Here is a 15,969-nt window from a genome sequence, read left to right as displayed (position 1 = left end):
GGAGGGACCTCAGTACCTAGACCGGGAGGGGGGGAAGAGGGGCATGAAAAACGGGCAGGACAGGGCAGGAAAGGGACACGGGCCTCTGAGGAAATAAACTTTATTAGGAGTTTCGGCAGCCCGTGGGTGGACCCTGAGGTTGCCCTCCTCTCACAGTGGGAGCTGATGACAGAAAGGGCACAGCCTAAAGGACAGAGCCATCAGGGCTGCTGTGAGGCTGCCGGGAAGAGAGGAACCACCCCCCACCGCTGCCCTGTGTCTCAGGAACGGCCTTGTGGTCAGGAACGGTGCGTCCTGCTGGAAACTTGGATGCCCTGTCACGCAACCCACTTGGGTGCTGGCACGAGATGCGGTGTATACACTAACATCCTCAGTGCATGAAGTTCTAGAAGTGTCTTAGGCTTTGCAATCTGTACTTGGGAGAATGCCGTGGGAAAAATGAACCAACTCCCTTTATAGTAAAGCGGTTAAACCAGAACTGCGCGGAGCCAGGAACATGGACGGGACGACTGCAAAACGCACACGCTCTCGTTCCCTAAGCAGGCCAGCCCCAGCCCTGGCCCACAGCTACGTACTCAAACACAAAAGCTTTCCTTTCAACAAGAAAGGCCGGCTCTTGCTACTACTGATGACTGGAAAGTTCCAGAAGAGCTTTTGCAGCAGCAGGCCGTCAGGGGTCATTCTCGACTTCCTCCATCACCTCCTCGTCCACCTCTTTGGGGTCCTCCTTGCTGTTGTGGAGGGTCCGCTGGGGCGCGACGCGAGCCAGGGGGATGCCCAGGCCCCGGTGCACAGCGTCCACGGTCTCCTGGGTCACGTAGTAGGACATGTTGGCGGCGGGAAGCCTCCTCCGCATCTCCTCCAGATACTTGTAGGCCTGCGTCACACAGAACAGCCATTACTGGGTTAGCCCACAGGCGAACCAAGGGCCCATGCCCTTTGCTGCAGTGAGTTTCCTCAACACCCACCCCACCCCGTGAGGTCAGAGGTGTCCCTGCTTCTCAAGCGAGCAAAGGAAGGATGCCTTTGGGGTGCAATCTGGGGTTTCCCAGCCTATCCAAGGGTGGGGGTGTCGGGACAGCCGGCTCAGGCTCTGATTGGTTGGTGCTGTAAGTGGTGATTACAGCCAGCTTCCTGGAAAGCCCTCGAGCAGCCTGTGTACGAGGACCCACGTGTGTTTGGGATCACGCTCCCTTTGGGATCTGCTCACCTGGATGCGTACGGGGAGAGCCTAAGCAAAGGGCACGTTCACGTCTGTCTTTGTCATGCAGTCGGGGGCATATGCTTGTCGGGCTGGAGGGCAGGCAGCCATATGTACACGGGTTATCGTGTTGATTTTGACAAAGCATCCAGTGTACCCCAGTTAATTTGGCCTATGATTAATCTGAGTCTCTTGTATATATGGTCCTTGATCCTAACCTGGTAAACTATGGAATTGTCATCCGTTTTCCTGTGGAACTTCTGGTCCTGCCAGTGGGAATATGTGGGGAAGCACATAGAGCAGCTCGGGGTGAGGGGGTCTGAGGCAAGACAGAAGTGCTTACACCTGCCATACCTGCCCAGACCTGCCATGCCTGCTCACCCACAGGGAGGGCATGAGCGGGGAGGAATAGGGCCGCATGTGACTTCGAAGAATAACGCACAAGGTACGCTTTATATCAATTCAGAGTGTCACCAACGTTTCTAGGAGCTTCTAATTTTTCTTTATGAGGAATAATGATCAGATCTTAGTATTTCTTAAAGATGATAACTTTTAGAGCACTTTTATTTTGGACACAAAAAGCTAAGACACAAAATAAAAGATAAACAGTATAAAGATAAAAATATAAAGATACGGTTTTTGGAGGATGGAGGTGGGGGGGAGTGGGCAGAGCACAGGCCCCCAGGAGTTCTCAGATCAGAGGGAGAGGAGACAGCCACACAGGAAGAGGCTTCCAGTGATGTTTACTATTTGCCTGCTGTGGGCCAGGCGCTGTGCTGGGCACACAGGCCACAGCACTAACACCAAGGCTGGCCCAGCGTGGGAGCCGCCGTGGGGGTGGCCAGAATGTGGGGGATGAGGTCTGGCCGTAAGCAGAGCTCAGGGTGCTTACGCTGCGGGAGAGGGAAGGCATCAGGAGCTGATGAGGGAAGAACCACGTGGTCAGAAAGGACCCAGTGGTGTAACGCGTGGGTGTGCAGAGCTGGTTTCTTTAGGAAAGGGCAGAGTTTCCAGAAGGAAGACATGGTCACCACAGACAGATGAAAGGCAACAGAGAAACGTTACTGGATGTCCTGACCACAGAAGACACTCACTGTCCAACGTCAGGGGTCTGGCAGGACTTGACTTTGATGACAGGGCAGTGAGAACTGAGTGGGTGGGATGCAAATGACGTAAGGAGTTTGGACGTGAAACGGAGGAGGGATGTCAGAGCAGCAACAAGGGGTCTTCTTTGTCCACCAAGAGAAAACTTGTGTATGCCTAGACGTTCTAAATTTATGTATAAATATACACATATATGTATATATATATATATATATACACACATATATATATAAATTATATAAATATACATACACACACACACACACACACACACACACACACATATATATTTACTTACTAAATCCCCGTGCTTTAAACAAGGCTGGAGACAATACAGGATTTGTTGAAATACTTAAAATGTGATTTTTCTGTTAATTTTTCAGAATACCCTGGTCTGAGCATCCCCACAATCCAATTTTGTTTTTATTTTACCTTCTTCTCCTTGTTGAGATGAGATTAGAGCTGTTTTCTCCCAACAAAAACATGGGTTCATGAGTGGACGTGGTGGGGGGCAAAGAGGAAACAAGTGCTCACATCAGGAAATCTGGGTTTCACGGTGCTGACCTTTCACGCTGGGGGAACCGCTGGGGGATAACTTTCCTGAGAATTTTGGAAACCGTAGCCTCCTGAGGCCGGCATAGTTCACTAGCAACATTTCTGAAACTTGTCAATACTCTGTTTGTGAGCATTTAGGAAGGGGAGCCAAGAGATTCCTGGGGGGTCACTATAGTCTCATCAGGCACTACCTGCTGGTTAACTCAGCTGGTGGCTGAAGGAGACGCTGTCGGCAGAACATGTGGGTTTGGCGAAGTCTGTATGACACCCTTTGAACACAAAGGAAAAACGCCGCCAGGTGGAATTCTTACGTTGGTCATAAGAGGATTATGATAGAAAAGAATGAGGAGAGAAGCCTCTGGTAACAGCGGAGTAACTCATATTAGACCAGTCTCCCCACACACAGCGATAAGCTGGGCAAAACATATAAGGATTGGAGAACAGCTGGAGGCAGGCAGATGGGAGGGAGGACGTCAGGAAGAAGGGAGAACAGGGTGAGTTTCCAGCTCTTTGTAACTTTTGTCACATGGGAGGTCCCGGTCAGGGCCACTGGGAGAAGCTAAAAGGCACACAGAAAAAAAAAAAAGGCACATAGAAACCCACACCCTTACTGGCTTAAAGAACTAGAATGAGAATTGGGGTCAACCACAGCAGCTGGAATGGGAGGAAATACTGGAAAAGAAAGAGCTGTCGAGGGAGAGCCCAGATTCTGAGTATGAACTCTGCCCTGATCTCTGGAGGACCCTGCACTCTTTATGTAGTGGGGACAGGGCAGATTTCAAGGAGCCAGACCAAAGCTAAAGTGCTGAGCAGAGATTCCAGCTGCTGCCCACCATGGGGGAGAGTTTAGACTCTGAGTTGAGCAAATGGAAGGAAGGAAGGAAGGCAGGCAGGTGGGGAGGGAGGAGGGAAAGTTGGTTATTACTTTTGGGAGGAATCTAACAGAATCTAGAGTCTCTATAATGGGTTATCCCATTGGATAACATTGTGTGTCCAGGAAACAAACAAACGAAAAAAGGGTTGGACATAAGAAGAAACAGGAAAACTCTATTTATACTCCAAAGAAAAGACAAATAAAATAATGGAGACCAACTCGGCATAATCCAGATGTTGGAATTACCATGTTGCTCTGAAAATAAGACCTAGCCAGACAATCAGCTCTAATGTGTTGTTTGGAACAAAAGTTAATATGAGACCCGGTCTTATTTTACTATAAGACCAGGTCTTATATAATATAATAATATAACACTGGGTCTTATATTAATTTTTGCTCCAAAAGACGCATTAGAGCTGGTCTTATTTTCAGGGAAATATAGTAGCAGCAAAGACTATAGAGCAGCAATTATAGCTATATGTTTTCAATGAATGAATAGGAAATTTTAGTAAAGAACAGTGAAGTAAATTGAAATTCTAGAACTGAAAAATACAAAATATAAAATGAAAACTTTGCTGAAGAGGTAACAGCAGATTGAAGATAGCTGAAGAAAGTTAGTGTATTTGAAGATAGGTCAATATAAGAGATCTAATTCAAATGATGGAGAAAAAATATAGAAAACAATGAACAGTAATGAAAAATGTGTGTCCATTGAATATAATAAACAGGCCCAACATTTAAATGAAGTCCCAGAAAGCGAGAATGTGGCAGAAAAAAATATTTGAAGGGAAAAAAATCACAAATGTCCCAAATTTAGTGAATGAGGTCAATTTACAGATCCCCAAAGCTCAGTAACAATACAATGACAATGCCTAGGGCCAACGTCATCAAACTGCCGAGAACCAAATATAAGAGAACCTCTAAGAGAACCTCGGAGGGAGGCAGGTGGGGGAGAGAGCCTGCGTGCTCTGGAGACCTGCAGAGGGGCCTCATCTGAGTAATGACCAGTGCACAGTGTGAGGAAAGCACCTGAGGCCATGGAGAAACCATCAGAAAGGAACAGGTGGCACCATCTCCAAGACTGACCACGCAGGCCAGGACTAGTTCACGTCCCACCAGCCAGGGTGGGAAGACCTGCCACACACTAGGCATTGAGAGTGCCTCGGAAGGGCACTGCCTTGGTAGTGGGGTGAAATTAGCTCTAGGCTCAAGGCTGTTCTGAACCCACCTGACAAAGATAAACTGCAACTGTGAAAGGATCAAATTGTTTCTATTTAAAAGCGCGCACGCACACACACACACACACACACACACACAAAGACTCAACAACCTAAAAGATTCACAATGTCTGGAATCCAGTAAAAAATTACCAGGCATGCAAAGAAGCAGGAAAATATGAGCCATAATAAAGAGTCAATCAATAGAAACAGATCCAGAATTGACACAGGAAACAAAGATTTTACAATAGCTTTTATAAATATACTTCGTATGTGCGGGAAGGTGAAGGAAAGGCTAAGAATAATAAAGAGACATGAAAGACAAAGGGAAAAGAACCAACTCAGCCTACCAGGCTGGAAATTATAGTGTCAGATGGAAAAGATGGGTGGGGCTAAGATCAGAGTAGATAGAACCGAAGGAAGAAGACTGTTGAACATGAGGCAATAGCAAAAGCAACTGCTTTTTTGTAAAATAAATCCGGAAAATATTTCTGGAAAAAGCAACCAGAAGAAAATAAGCTGAGCCAGGGGACAAGATATACAAGTAACTGGAGTTCAGAAGGAGAGGAGAAAGGAATAGATGGGAACTTTCTACAGACTGAGAGGAAACGCTGGCAGATCATGTCTGATCAAGGAAATGTATCTGGAATATATAAAGACCGTAATCAACAATAAGATAAACATCCAGTAAAACAACAGTAAAGGATTTGAGCGTTCACAGGAGGAGACAGATGAGTATGAGTCATCAATTAGTCATTAAGAAAGTGGACTTTAAAACCACAATGAGATACCACTACCCACCCAACAGGACAGCTGACATGAAATGAAATGAGACAGATCATACCAAATGTGGGAAAGATGAGAAAATACACTCGTGTGACTTGTGAGCTAAATAAGCATACATGGAACACCTTTTTTATTTAAAAAAAAAAAATGAATAAAAGATAAACTGTGGTTATTCAGACTTGGGTAGGTGGCAGACTTGCTCTCAAAAAAATGAACCAAGTGAGCCTGCCACTTCAGGGAAAATAGCGGCAGTATTTTTGTTAAGGATAAAATCTGAGCTGTCAAAGGAAAGTTAGAATTTCAGAAACCTTACTGTCTTGGCCACCCTGAGCTGGACACCTTCCCAATAGGTAACGACTTTTCTGATGAGATCAGTGGTGATGTTAGTAAATGAGATTTTAAAAAGTGCCTATAATGAAATGTATATTTGTATAACTTAGTGAACCAATATTTTCCAAATGACCAACATGATGTTACAAAATCAAGACAGACCAATGGGTTCAATGTAGGAGAGTACAAAAAGTACACTGGGGGGGCGGGGGGGTCAGATTTCTCACTGCAACTAACTTTTACGAAATAGCATTTGTTGTTGTAGTATCAAAAAAGATCTACAAATATCTGAGAAGGCTATTAAATACCCCTCGCACTCTCACCTACATAGGATTTTCTTTAAGTAGTTCAACTAAAACTACCTATTTTACCAAATTGAACGCAAAAGCAGAAATTGAGACTCCAGCTGTCTCAAAGAGATTTGCAAAAATGTAAAACAATGCTACTTCTCTCACTAAACTTCTTTGTTTTGGAAAATATTGTTATTTTTAATGAAAATGTTGTTTATTTTAAGATACAGTGGGTTATTTTATTTTTAAGTGAATTAACAAATATTTTATAAATGTATTAGTTTTATTTCTAATACAATAAATATTGGCAATCGACATAAATGAGGTCCTCGATAGCTTTCCTAGTGCAAAGCGGTCCCGAGACCAAATGTTTGAGAACCTCCCAGTTAAATTGAAATATCAAAAACCTTCCACAAAGAAAGCCCCAGGCCCAGGTAGGTTCACTTATGTATTCTATCAAACAGTTAAGGAAGAAATGACACCAGTCTTACACAAACTCTTTTAGAGAATGCAGGAGGCAGGCGCACTACCCAATGTGCTTTATAAGGCTAGAATAATCCTGATACAAACCATGAAAAAGACACTACCAACAAGAAAATAAAGTCTGGGGCTGGCCCAGTGGCTCAGGTGGTTGGAGCTCCGTGCTTCTAACACCTAGGGCTGCCCGTTCGGTTCCCACATGGGCCAGTGGGCTCTTGACCACAAGGTTGCCAGTTCGATTCCTTGACTCCCACAAGGGATGGTGGGCTGTGCCCCCTGCAACTAGAAAATGGCAACTGGACCTGGAGCTGAACGGTGCCCTCCACAACTAAGATTGAAAGGACAACAACTTGACTTGGAAAAAGTCCTGGAAGTACATACTGTTCCCCAATAAAGTCTTGTTCCCCCCCCTTCCCCAATAATAAAAATCTTAAAAAAAAAAAAGAAAACAAAGTCTGGTAGTTTCTTAGAGTTAACCATACACTCACCCTATGACCCAGCAATTCCACGCCCAGGTGTCTACCCAAGTGCTAGCAATCTAAAGGGGAAGGGGAAGGCGGTCTGCCCCTCTCAAATGGCTCCAAAATATACTCACGTCACATATAAAATAGAACTGTAAAAACACATGTACAGCATGAAGAAATAAATGCGGCAAAATGTTAAAAACTGGTGAATCTGGTAAAGGGTACGCTTGGGTGTCACTATTCTTATAACTTCTCAGTTGAAATTATTTCAAAATAAAAAAAGGCTAAAAAGTCCAAGCAACACAGGAGAGGCACCTCTTCCAGGGTGAGCTGCCAGCTCCTGCAGGCTGAGTGTGGGGCTGCTGCAGGTGGGGTCCCCTCCTCACTCCCCCCGCCCCCTCTAGGAAGCTGAGCCATCCGTTATCTTGAACCCTTACCATCTGGAACTCCTCCATTTGCAGGTAATGCTCCACCAGGAAGCCACAAATGTCCCTGATGCGGATGGTGCTGTCCAGGTCCTGCTCCTCCAGGAGCAGCTCGCACTGTTTGATGGACTCCTTGGGGTCCTCGCTGTACATCCTGCCGAGAGCACAGACAGCCTGAGCCCTAACCTAGGACGGGGCTGGGGTGTCCGAGGTCAGAACAGGCCCTCTGTCCCACAGAGGCTTGAGCTCTCGGGAACCGTGGGACGAAACTTTTTTTTTTTTGTCGTCTTTGACTATGCAAAGGAACTAACTTGTCTTGAAATCTTTGAGTTTTTAAAATTAATCTTCAAAACCACCATTTAAGGTGGATGTCATTTGCACTGAATTTACAGAAGGGAAAATGGAGGTAGGTTCCAAGCCCTGCGAGCTTTCCACACGGCTCTGCTGCTTCCCACTTGTCCATGATCACGGCACACAGCCGATGACACGCTCTCAGACACAAGACCACGGGACTCACAGTCACCCTCTGAGGTTTGGTGACAATCGCTGCTTCACTAGGTAAGAAGTGGAGGGCAAGCAAAACAAAACTAGGTACACGGTCTACGGTCAGATTCTGTGACGCCCCCGACGCCCCCGAGACAAGTCCTCTGCTCACACCCAGGCAGTGCCTGAAACCCAGGCCTGTATGTCTCCTCCCAGCGGCAGGAAGTGCAGCCCAGCAGCTGAACTCTGGCTGGATAGGCCGGTGGGAACACTAGGGATTCGGAATCTGGGGACTGGAGGGGGAAGAGAAGGACAGGGAGCCCCGGAACAGGCAGCTTTCATAGGCTCCTTAGTTACGTGAATGTACTGCAAGGTTTGAGAATCAATAAACTAAGTAAAACGGATCGGGACCTGTCACATGCTGCACTTAAAAACCGGTCCATTCAAGGCCCTTTAATCTGCTTTTAGAACCAAAAGGTGAGACATTCAATCATTTTAAATTGGTCCTTAAACTCTAATCCACGTTGGTTACTGTGGTGACCCCCACAGCCTCGCAAGCCTCCCACCGCCAGGACGACCATCTTGGTCAGGGCCGCAGGGCACTGGGCTGAGACCAACCCGCTCCGCCCTGACCACCTGAGGCTGAGGGTCGCTTTCCATAGCCCTTTCTCACACCCCCACTCAGAGTTCCAGAGGCTGACTCACAAGCCTGGAAAAGGCAAGGGGACTGAGGATGAAACTTTTATGAAGGTAATTCCCGTGGGTTGAATGAATTCATTAATAAGTTCATTGAAAAATTCCCTCATGTATTTAACAAAAATTTACTGACCACTCAGTGACGGTAAAAGGTTTGTCAACACCAGTCCCTGACCAGGAAACAGTCTAGAGGGGACAGTGTGATTCAGAGGGGGACGCGGGGCCCGAGGGGGTCAGGCAGGGCGGGGTCAGCATGAACAAAGGCCAGTGCAGGGATAGGCTCCGGTCTGTGGCAGAGCAGCGCATGGGGTGTGACTGGGGGCAGGACCTGGGCTGGAGCAGGTGGCGGGAGCCTCCGGCTCCCATCTCAGCAGGACCAGCTGGCAGGTTCCCGTGAGCCCGGACTCGGCCTCTCCAGGCCGACAGACGGCCCTCCGGCTGTCAGGAGCCCCACGCCTTTGTCCACCACACCATGCTCTGTGGCTGCATGCTCCTTGCTGCCCAATCTCTTCCCTTCTCCCTCCTGCAGCCCAGGCTCCGCAGATATTCCAGAACTTACACATCTGAGTCAGGGAGTGCCCTTTAAAGAGCTCCACTTTGCACAACAGTGTTCAAACTATGTTTGGAACTCTTCTTTCGAAAGCCTGTTCTCAGATAAGGAAAATACTTTCATTGGTTGAGGCAGAAGCTGAGCTGCTGCCTACACAGTGGGCTCTTGGAAAGGCTGGATCCATTGCCAACAGATAAAAACTAGTGTCACGTACACATTTAGATGTGTGGCCTCTCCTGAAAACAAAGAACATGCTGCCCGAGCCTCCTTGCCACAGGCCCCAAAGGTGTTTGGTCACCACAGACCCTGCCAGCCCCGCGGTACAATGGCCCCTTTACTCAGCACCACCCTGCTGAACCCCTGCACATAACTGAGCAGGTCCCAGGTTCCCTCTCCCCTGATGCAAATCTGCCATTCCTCCCTGCACCCCCACCAGATTTCTCTCTCAATGGTCTCTGGCTGTTTCTGGAACAGTCTTCCCAAGAGCATGTCCAGGTTCTGAGCGGACCCCCAAGAGGAGCTCAGACATTAATGAGGCAACAGCAATGCCCCCTGTGTTCTTGTCTAGTCATCTCAGGAGTTCCTTCGAAGAATGTTCATTGGAAATGGAGCCTGGGTTGGGTCCCTGGCAGGGAGGGGGTGCTGGAGAATCAGGAGGTGCAAGGGGCACTCCCCAAGGCCTCCCTGGGCCCGAGGTGCAGAGCACCTGGCCTCCTGCCGCTGTGGGAACGCACCTGCGCGCCTGGATGAAGCGCTTCACCAGCGTCATCTTGCTCTGCAGCTGGGCCAGCTTGGTCTCCTGGTCCAGGGGGCTGTTGGCTTTGGCCTTGGACAGGCACTTGTAGGCCTCAGTCAGCGCCCCATGGGCCTTCTCGTAGTTCTGGTACTCGTCGATCTCCACCTGTGCGGACGGACGAGACCATCAGCACCCTCAAGCCCATGACCCGCTCCGGGGACCCCAGAACCACGAGGGGGCGCTGTACCTGGGCACAGGCATCGTAAAAGCCGGCCAGCAGGTCCAGGGCCCGCCCCTTGGTGTAGAAGCTGATGATGTTCTTCATGGTCTCCGGCTCCTTCCGCCAGTCCAGGGACTGCAGGTAGTTGGCTGCCATGATGTAGATTTCCTTCTGCCTCGAGACGCCCGCGAAGAACACGATTTTCTCCGTGTCCCCAGACTTGAGCAGCGCTCTCATGGCCTAGACAGAGAAGGAGCCAGGGCCAGGCTAGGAGCTCGCGGAGCATGTCCTGTCCGCACCCTTCAGAGCCCGGGCTGGGAAAGCTCACCCCTGTTTGGGCTAAACTCAGGACAAACAGAAAACCACGCTGTGGGCACATGTTCCCACCAGGCGGCGCAGGCGGCCGCGCTGGCCCACTCACCTTGAGCTTGTTCCCGGCCTGTGTATACTTCTTAGTCGCCAGGTGGTACTTGCCCTGGCGCATGCAGCAGTTGGCGATCTGTTCCAGCAGCTCGCGCCGCGACTCTTCCGACAGGTCCGTGCTGTCCTTCGCCACGGTCATCTTCTCGGCCATCTCCTCCGTGATGGTCATGTTCTGCTCCAGGCAGAGCTGCAGGGCTTCCTGGTACTGGGAAGGCACCACAGACACCGAGATGGGCCGTTACCCTCCTGCCCACCCGCCACCTCCTCCCAGGAAGCCGGGCCCAGGCTCAGGGGTGGCCTGTGACTGTCTCTCACGCCATCAACCTTCTGGAATGTCACGAAGGAAATGTGGAGCTCAAAAGAATCTTGTACTTGTTGTGGGAAGAAAAGGAAAACAGAAATTTTCTTCTATAATTTTTTTCAAATTTTAAAATTGAGGGGTTTTTAATTTTCTTTAAAAATGTATAGTCTTCATTTAAGAATATGTCTTGGGGGGAAAAAGAATTATGTCTGGGAGATGATTCCATCCCAGTATAGAAGGACCTGCACCTTTTTGGCAGCTGTGTAGTATTCCACTGTACCAAGAACCACCACTTAATTTAACTCATTCTGCCGACAAACATGGAGGTGGTTGTCTTTTGCTGGTACAGCCCTTTTGCTTATTCCACTCTCACATGTATAAATGTGTGGTTTGGATGAATTCTGAAAACAAGGAGATATAATTTTACTTGTGACAGGTACTGCCTGCTGTGTTCTCACTGCTGTCGGACTATATCTGTTTCCCATGACGATCCAGTGGGTTTTCTAACCTTTTTACCTTACTAGCCTAATTCATGACAAATGGAATCTCCTTGAGTTTTGATCTGTATTTCTCTCCTTAATGAGTGAGACTGAGTAGCTGACATTCAGGAACCATCCATGTTTCCCTTTTAAAATAAACCGTCCACGTTATTTGTTCTTTCGAGTCTTCGATAACTTTCTTACTGGTTTATAGGAGCTCTAAACGTATTAAGGAAATTAGCTTTTTGGGATATAGGCAGAATATTTTTTCCCCGTTTTATTATTTATCTTTGTTTATGGTGGTTTTTTCCTATGTGCTATTTTCGAATTTGTATTTGGTTGAATTGATCAGTCTTTCCCACTGTGACTTTGGGGTTTAAATCATACTAAGAAAATGCCTTCCCTCCTTTAGGACTGCACAAGACATCCCATGGCGTCTGGTGGAACTATGGCTGTTTTACTGATTCACTTGAATCTTCAACCCATCAGGAAATTTACTTGGACGTAGGGGATGTGTCCCCTTGGTTTTCCGCAGTGGATATCTGGCTGTATCAATGGCAACAACTTATCTTTTCTCCACTGTTGTGAATGCTCCTGCATCACATGTTAAGTATGCGTACATATATGGCTCTACTCCTGGATTTTCTAGTATTTTCCACTGATCTGTAGGCCTGATTAAACACTAGCCCCCAAATTATTCTAGCTTTGATATACTTTATGATCTGGGAGGTTTAATAACTTGTTAGTCTTGTTTTCCAGATTTTTCTTGACTATTCTGGCTTACCTAGTTTTCACTGTGAAACTACAGAATCCATTTATCTAGCTAAAGAAAGCCCTGTGGTGTTTTTCTTGGGGTCGGATGACGTCTGAGACTGCCTTAGGGAGGATCAGATATACATCTGTTGGGTCTTTCTAACCAAGAACATGGTGGGTGCCTTTTCATTTGTTTAAGAATTCTTATATCAGGGCCGGCCCGGTGGCTCAGGCGGTTGAGCTCCGTGCTCCTAACTCCGAAGGCTGCCGGTTCGATTCCCAAATGGGCCAGTGGGCTCTCAACCACAAGGTTGCCAGTTTGAGTCCCGATGGTGGCAGCAGTACCCCCTGCAACTAAGATTGAACACGGCACCTTGAGCTGAGCTGCCATTGAGCCTCCGAATGGCTCAGTTGGTTGGAGCATGTCCTCTCAACCAGAAGGTTGCCGGTTTGACTCCCGCAAGGGATGGTGGGCTGCGCCCCCTGCAACAATCAATGGCAACTGGACGTGGAGCTGAGCTGCGCCCTCCACAACTAAGACTGAAAGGACAACAACTTGAAGCTGAATGGCACCCTTCACAAATAAGATTGAAAGGACAACAACTTGACTTGGAAAAAAGTCCTGGAAGTACACACTGTTCCCCTTCCCCAATAAAATCTTGAAAAAAATAAAAATAAAAAAAAGGTGGAACAACCCAAGTGTCCATCTACGGATGAACTGAGAGGCAAAATGTGGTCTATACATACTATTCAGTCTTAAACAGAAAGGACATTCTGCAATATGCCACAACATGGAGGAACCCTGAGGACATGCTCAGTGAAATAAGCCAGTCACAAAAGGACAAAAACTGTATGATGCCACTTACATGACGTCCCTAGAGCAGTCAAATTCGTAGAGACAGAAAGTAGAATGGAGGGTGCCGGGGCTGGGGGAGGGGTGGGGGTGCTGTTTAATGGGGACAGAGGTTTAGTTTTGCAAAATGAAAAGAGTTCTGGAGATTCATCGCATGAAAATGTGAATGTTCTTAACGTTATTGAACTGTACACTTAGAACACAGCTAAGAGGGTACATTTTAAATTTCCTGTTACGCGTACTTTACCAAACACATAAAAAAGATGAGCGGAATTCCCTAGTTATAATTTGAAGATGCCAGTGAAATGGCCAGTGAATGAGTCCACACGGCCAAGGTGAGCTTGTTCTGAGCCCCCTCACCCCAGGCAGGCTGGAGCCACGGCTTCCTCATGAAAACGTAATCACGACAGATGGCGAAGCCACGTCCACTGTTTGTGGAAATGGTGACCCTGGGGCTTCAGTGCCCAAGTGTGTGCCTTGTGGGGGCCCCGCAGACCTCATACCTTCTTGGCGGCCAGCAGCAGCTCCACTGCCTTCTCGTACTGACTGTGCTCAAGGAAGAAGTCCGAGCAGCGGGCCAGGAGGGCAGGGTCCGACTTCTCGTCCAGGTCCTCCGCGATGAGCTGCAGGGCCACAAACTGCTGGGTGGCGAAGGCCAGCTCCAAGGCCTTGGAGAAGTGGCCGGCCTGTGGACAGCAGGGGAATTCTAAGCAGCTGCCCAAGCCCCAGGTCCCGAGACCGTGCAAGGGGTCCCCTCATACACAGGCAAGTCCCCCTGGTCCTGGGGAGCCGTGCTGCAGTCCCTCAGGTCCAGGGCAGGGCCGGCCCCTCACCTTGTGGTACAGCATGACTGCTCTATCCATCTGCTCGCCCTTCTCCTCGTAATAGCGTGCCGTCTCAATCATGTCCTCAGGGGAGCTCAGCAGGGCCAAGTTCATGAGCTGGTCATCCAGGCCATTCTCCTGCAGGGAGGGGTGGGGCAGTGCTCAGGGATTCCTGCCCAGGTTTGTGGGGGTCCTACCTGCCTCGTTTGACACGATCGTGGTTTCCAACGAGTGTCAAGTCTTACTGGGTTTGTGTACCAGAATTCCCAGAGGTCTCCTTTTGTTCCTATTCTACAGAATGTTACAGGAACTATCTGACATGAGCGCTTTCCACATTTTGGATTTTTCCAGAAGTGATGCCCTGGGCGGGAACATTTTTATGGATGTAGAACATCCATAATAGTATCCAAAATAGCATCCAAAATAGATGTAGAACATCCAAAATAGCATCCTGCTATTTACAAGGCCATCAGCACCCAGTGAGTGCTCAGAGCCCTGGATACCAGGGGACATCGCAGTGACAACTCTGTGCTTTACAGTCACCATTAGAGAGGACAGAATGGTAGGAGGGGGGCAGAGATGCACGTGGCAGGCAGAGTGAGGCCTGAGTGGGGGGATGTGACGCTCAAGTCTCTGTGTTCTGTTTGCAACTCTTTTAACAGAATGTGGGAAATCGCGAAGAAGCTGTCTTCCACCTGCCTGGGTTTGACCGTCGAGGTTGTGGGCCTCCATCCGCTGCCCCGGGGATGCACGCGGCCACCTACCTTACACAGACGGATGGCATTGTTGAAAGCCTGAGCCCGCGTGTAGAAGTGCACTGCCTGCTTCACCTCCTCCTGGGTCTCGTACTGCCGGGCCAGGTGATAGGACGCAGCGCAGTTTCCAGTCTCATTGGCTATTTTTGCAGCCTAGAAAGACACCAGGGAGACCGTGGGGGCTCCGGCTCTGGCTTCCTGCCTCCCCCCCACCCCACAGGCCTGATTCCCAGAACACGCCTACCTTCTGGATGTTGCCCTGGAAGCAGTGAATGCGGACCAGGGAGAAGTGGTCCTGCGCCAGCTCATAGTAGTACAGCGCGGAATCCATCTCTGCCTGGCTCTCCAGGTACTGGGCCCACCACCTCCACAGCGCCCTGCAAGTGGCCCGCAAACTCTCCCTCAGGTCTCCACTGCCACTGGAAATGAGCCCCTGGGTCCCAAATGACACCCTCAGAGTACACTTCCCGTGACTAGCAGTCTGGAGATGTGGAAGCTGGATGGACAAGAGTGAGGTCCCCTGGATCTGAAGGAACCTCGTCTAGAGGAAAAGCCACCCCGCCCGGTGTCCTGGGACCTGCTGTAAGGGACTGAGAAGGTGCTTTACACTCGCACATGTGAAGCTCCAGAAGGTCCCCCGAGCAGCCCCCAGGCCCACAGCCTCCACCTGCCACGGCCCCTCGCCCAGTGGGGGACACGCACTTGTCCTTCATCTTATTGATGTAGACCTCCAGGGACTGCAGGTCCTCTGACAGCATCCTGGGCACCTCAAAGCGGTGGGTGTCTGACTTCTCGTAGCTGCGAGAGGAGAGAAAGAGCAGCTGGTTCCCACTGTCTCAGCTCTGCTGTCGACCGTGTGCAAACAGGCTGGAGTCTCACTCTGCCACCATAGCTCTGCGGCCTGTGGACCCACTGCTTGTGGGCCTGCCCCGGGCACTACCACCAGCACCACCATGGGTGGCACCACGCCAGATCGGGGCTGCGGCAACACTAGGCCTCGGAGAAGACTTTCCTTAACATGCCAGAACCCGGGGCCAGGCCAGGTGGAGCGGTGGCCCCGTCTCTGAGGTTCTCCTAAAGCAACGACTCAAGCTCCCCTGGAAAGCCTCCCACTAAGGAGGTCACCCCCTGCCCTGAGATGGCACCTCCGTCTAGAATCTTTCTCTGAGA

General features: G+C 49.2%; 1 protein-coding gene across 2 annotated transcripts in view; it reads right to left on the bottom strand.

The window, feature by feature from the left end:
- Nucleotides 1-84: 84 nt before the first annotated feature.
- Nucleotides 85-15,969, bottom strand: part of IFT140 (intraflagellar transport 140) — an 88,196-nt gene continuing 72,311 nt past the window's right edge. For both annotated transcript variants that reach the window (XM_019713165.2, XM_019713166.2), the window contains exons 21-30: nucleotides 15,502-15,597; nucleotides 15,044-15,176; nucleotides 14,809-14,952; nucleotides 14,054-14,182; nucleotides 13,724-13,906; nucleotides 10,833-11,039; nucleotides 10,439-10,651; nucleotides 10,190-10,356; nucleotides 7,739-7,880; nucleotides 85-877 (exon numbers count right to left, since the gene is read on the bottom strand). In XM_019713165.2, coding sequence (XP_019568724.2) covers nucleotides 671-877; nucleotides 7,739-7,880; nucleotides 10,190-10,356; nucleotides 10,439-10,651; nucleotides 10,833-11,039; nucleotides 13,724-13,906; nucleotides 14,054-14,182; nucleotides 14,809-14,952; nucleotides 15,044-15,176; nucleotides 15,502-15,597 — 1,621 coding nt within the window. In that variant the 3' untranslated portion in view covers nucleotides 85-670. The remainder of the gene's footprint in view (nucleotides 878-7,738; nucleotides 7,881-10,189; nucleotides 10,357-10,438; nucleotides 10,652-10,832; nucleotides 11,040-13,723; nucleotides 13,907-14,053; nucleotides 14,183-14,808; nucleotides 14,953-15,043; nucleotides 15,177-15,501; nucleotides 15,598-15,969) is intronic.

This window comes from Rhinolophus sinicus, linkage group LG18, assembly GCF_036562045.2.
Source record: "Rhinolophus sinicus isolate RSC01 linkage group LG18, ASM3656204v1, whole genome shotgun sequence".
NCBI lineage: Eukaryota > Metazoa > Chordata > Mammalia > Chiroptera > Rhinolophidae > Rhinolophus > Rhinolophus sinicus.
This window is presented reverse-complemented; position numbering and strand designations above follow the sequence as displayed.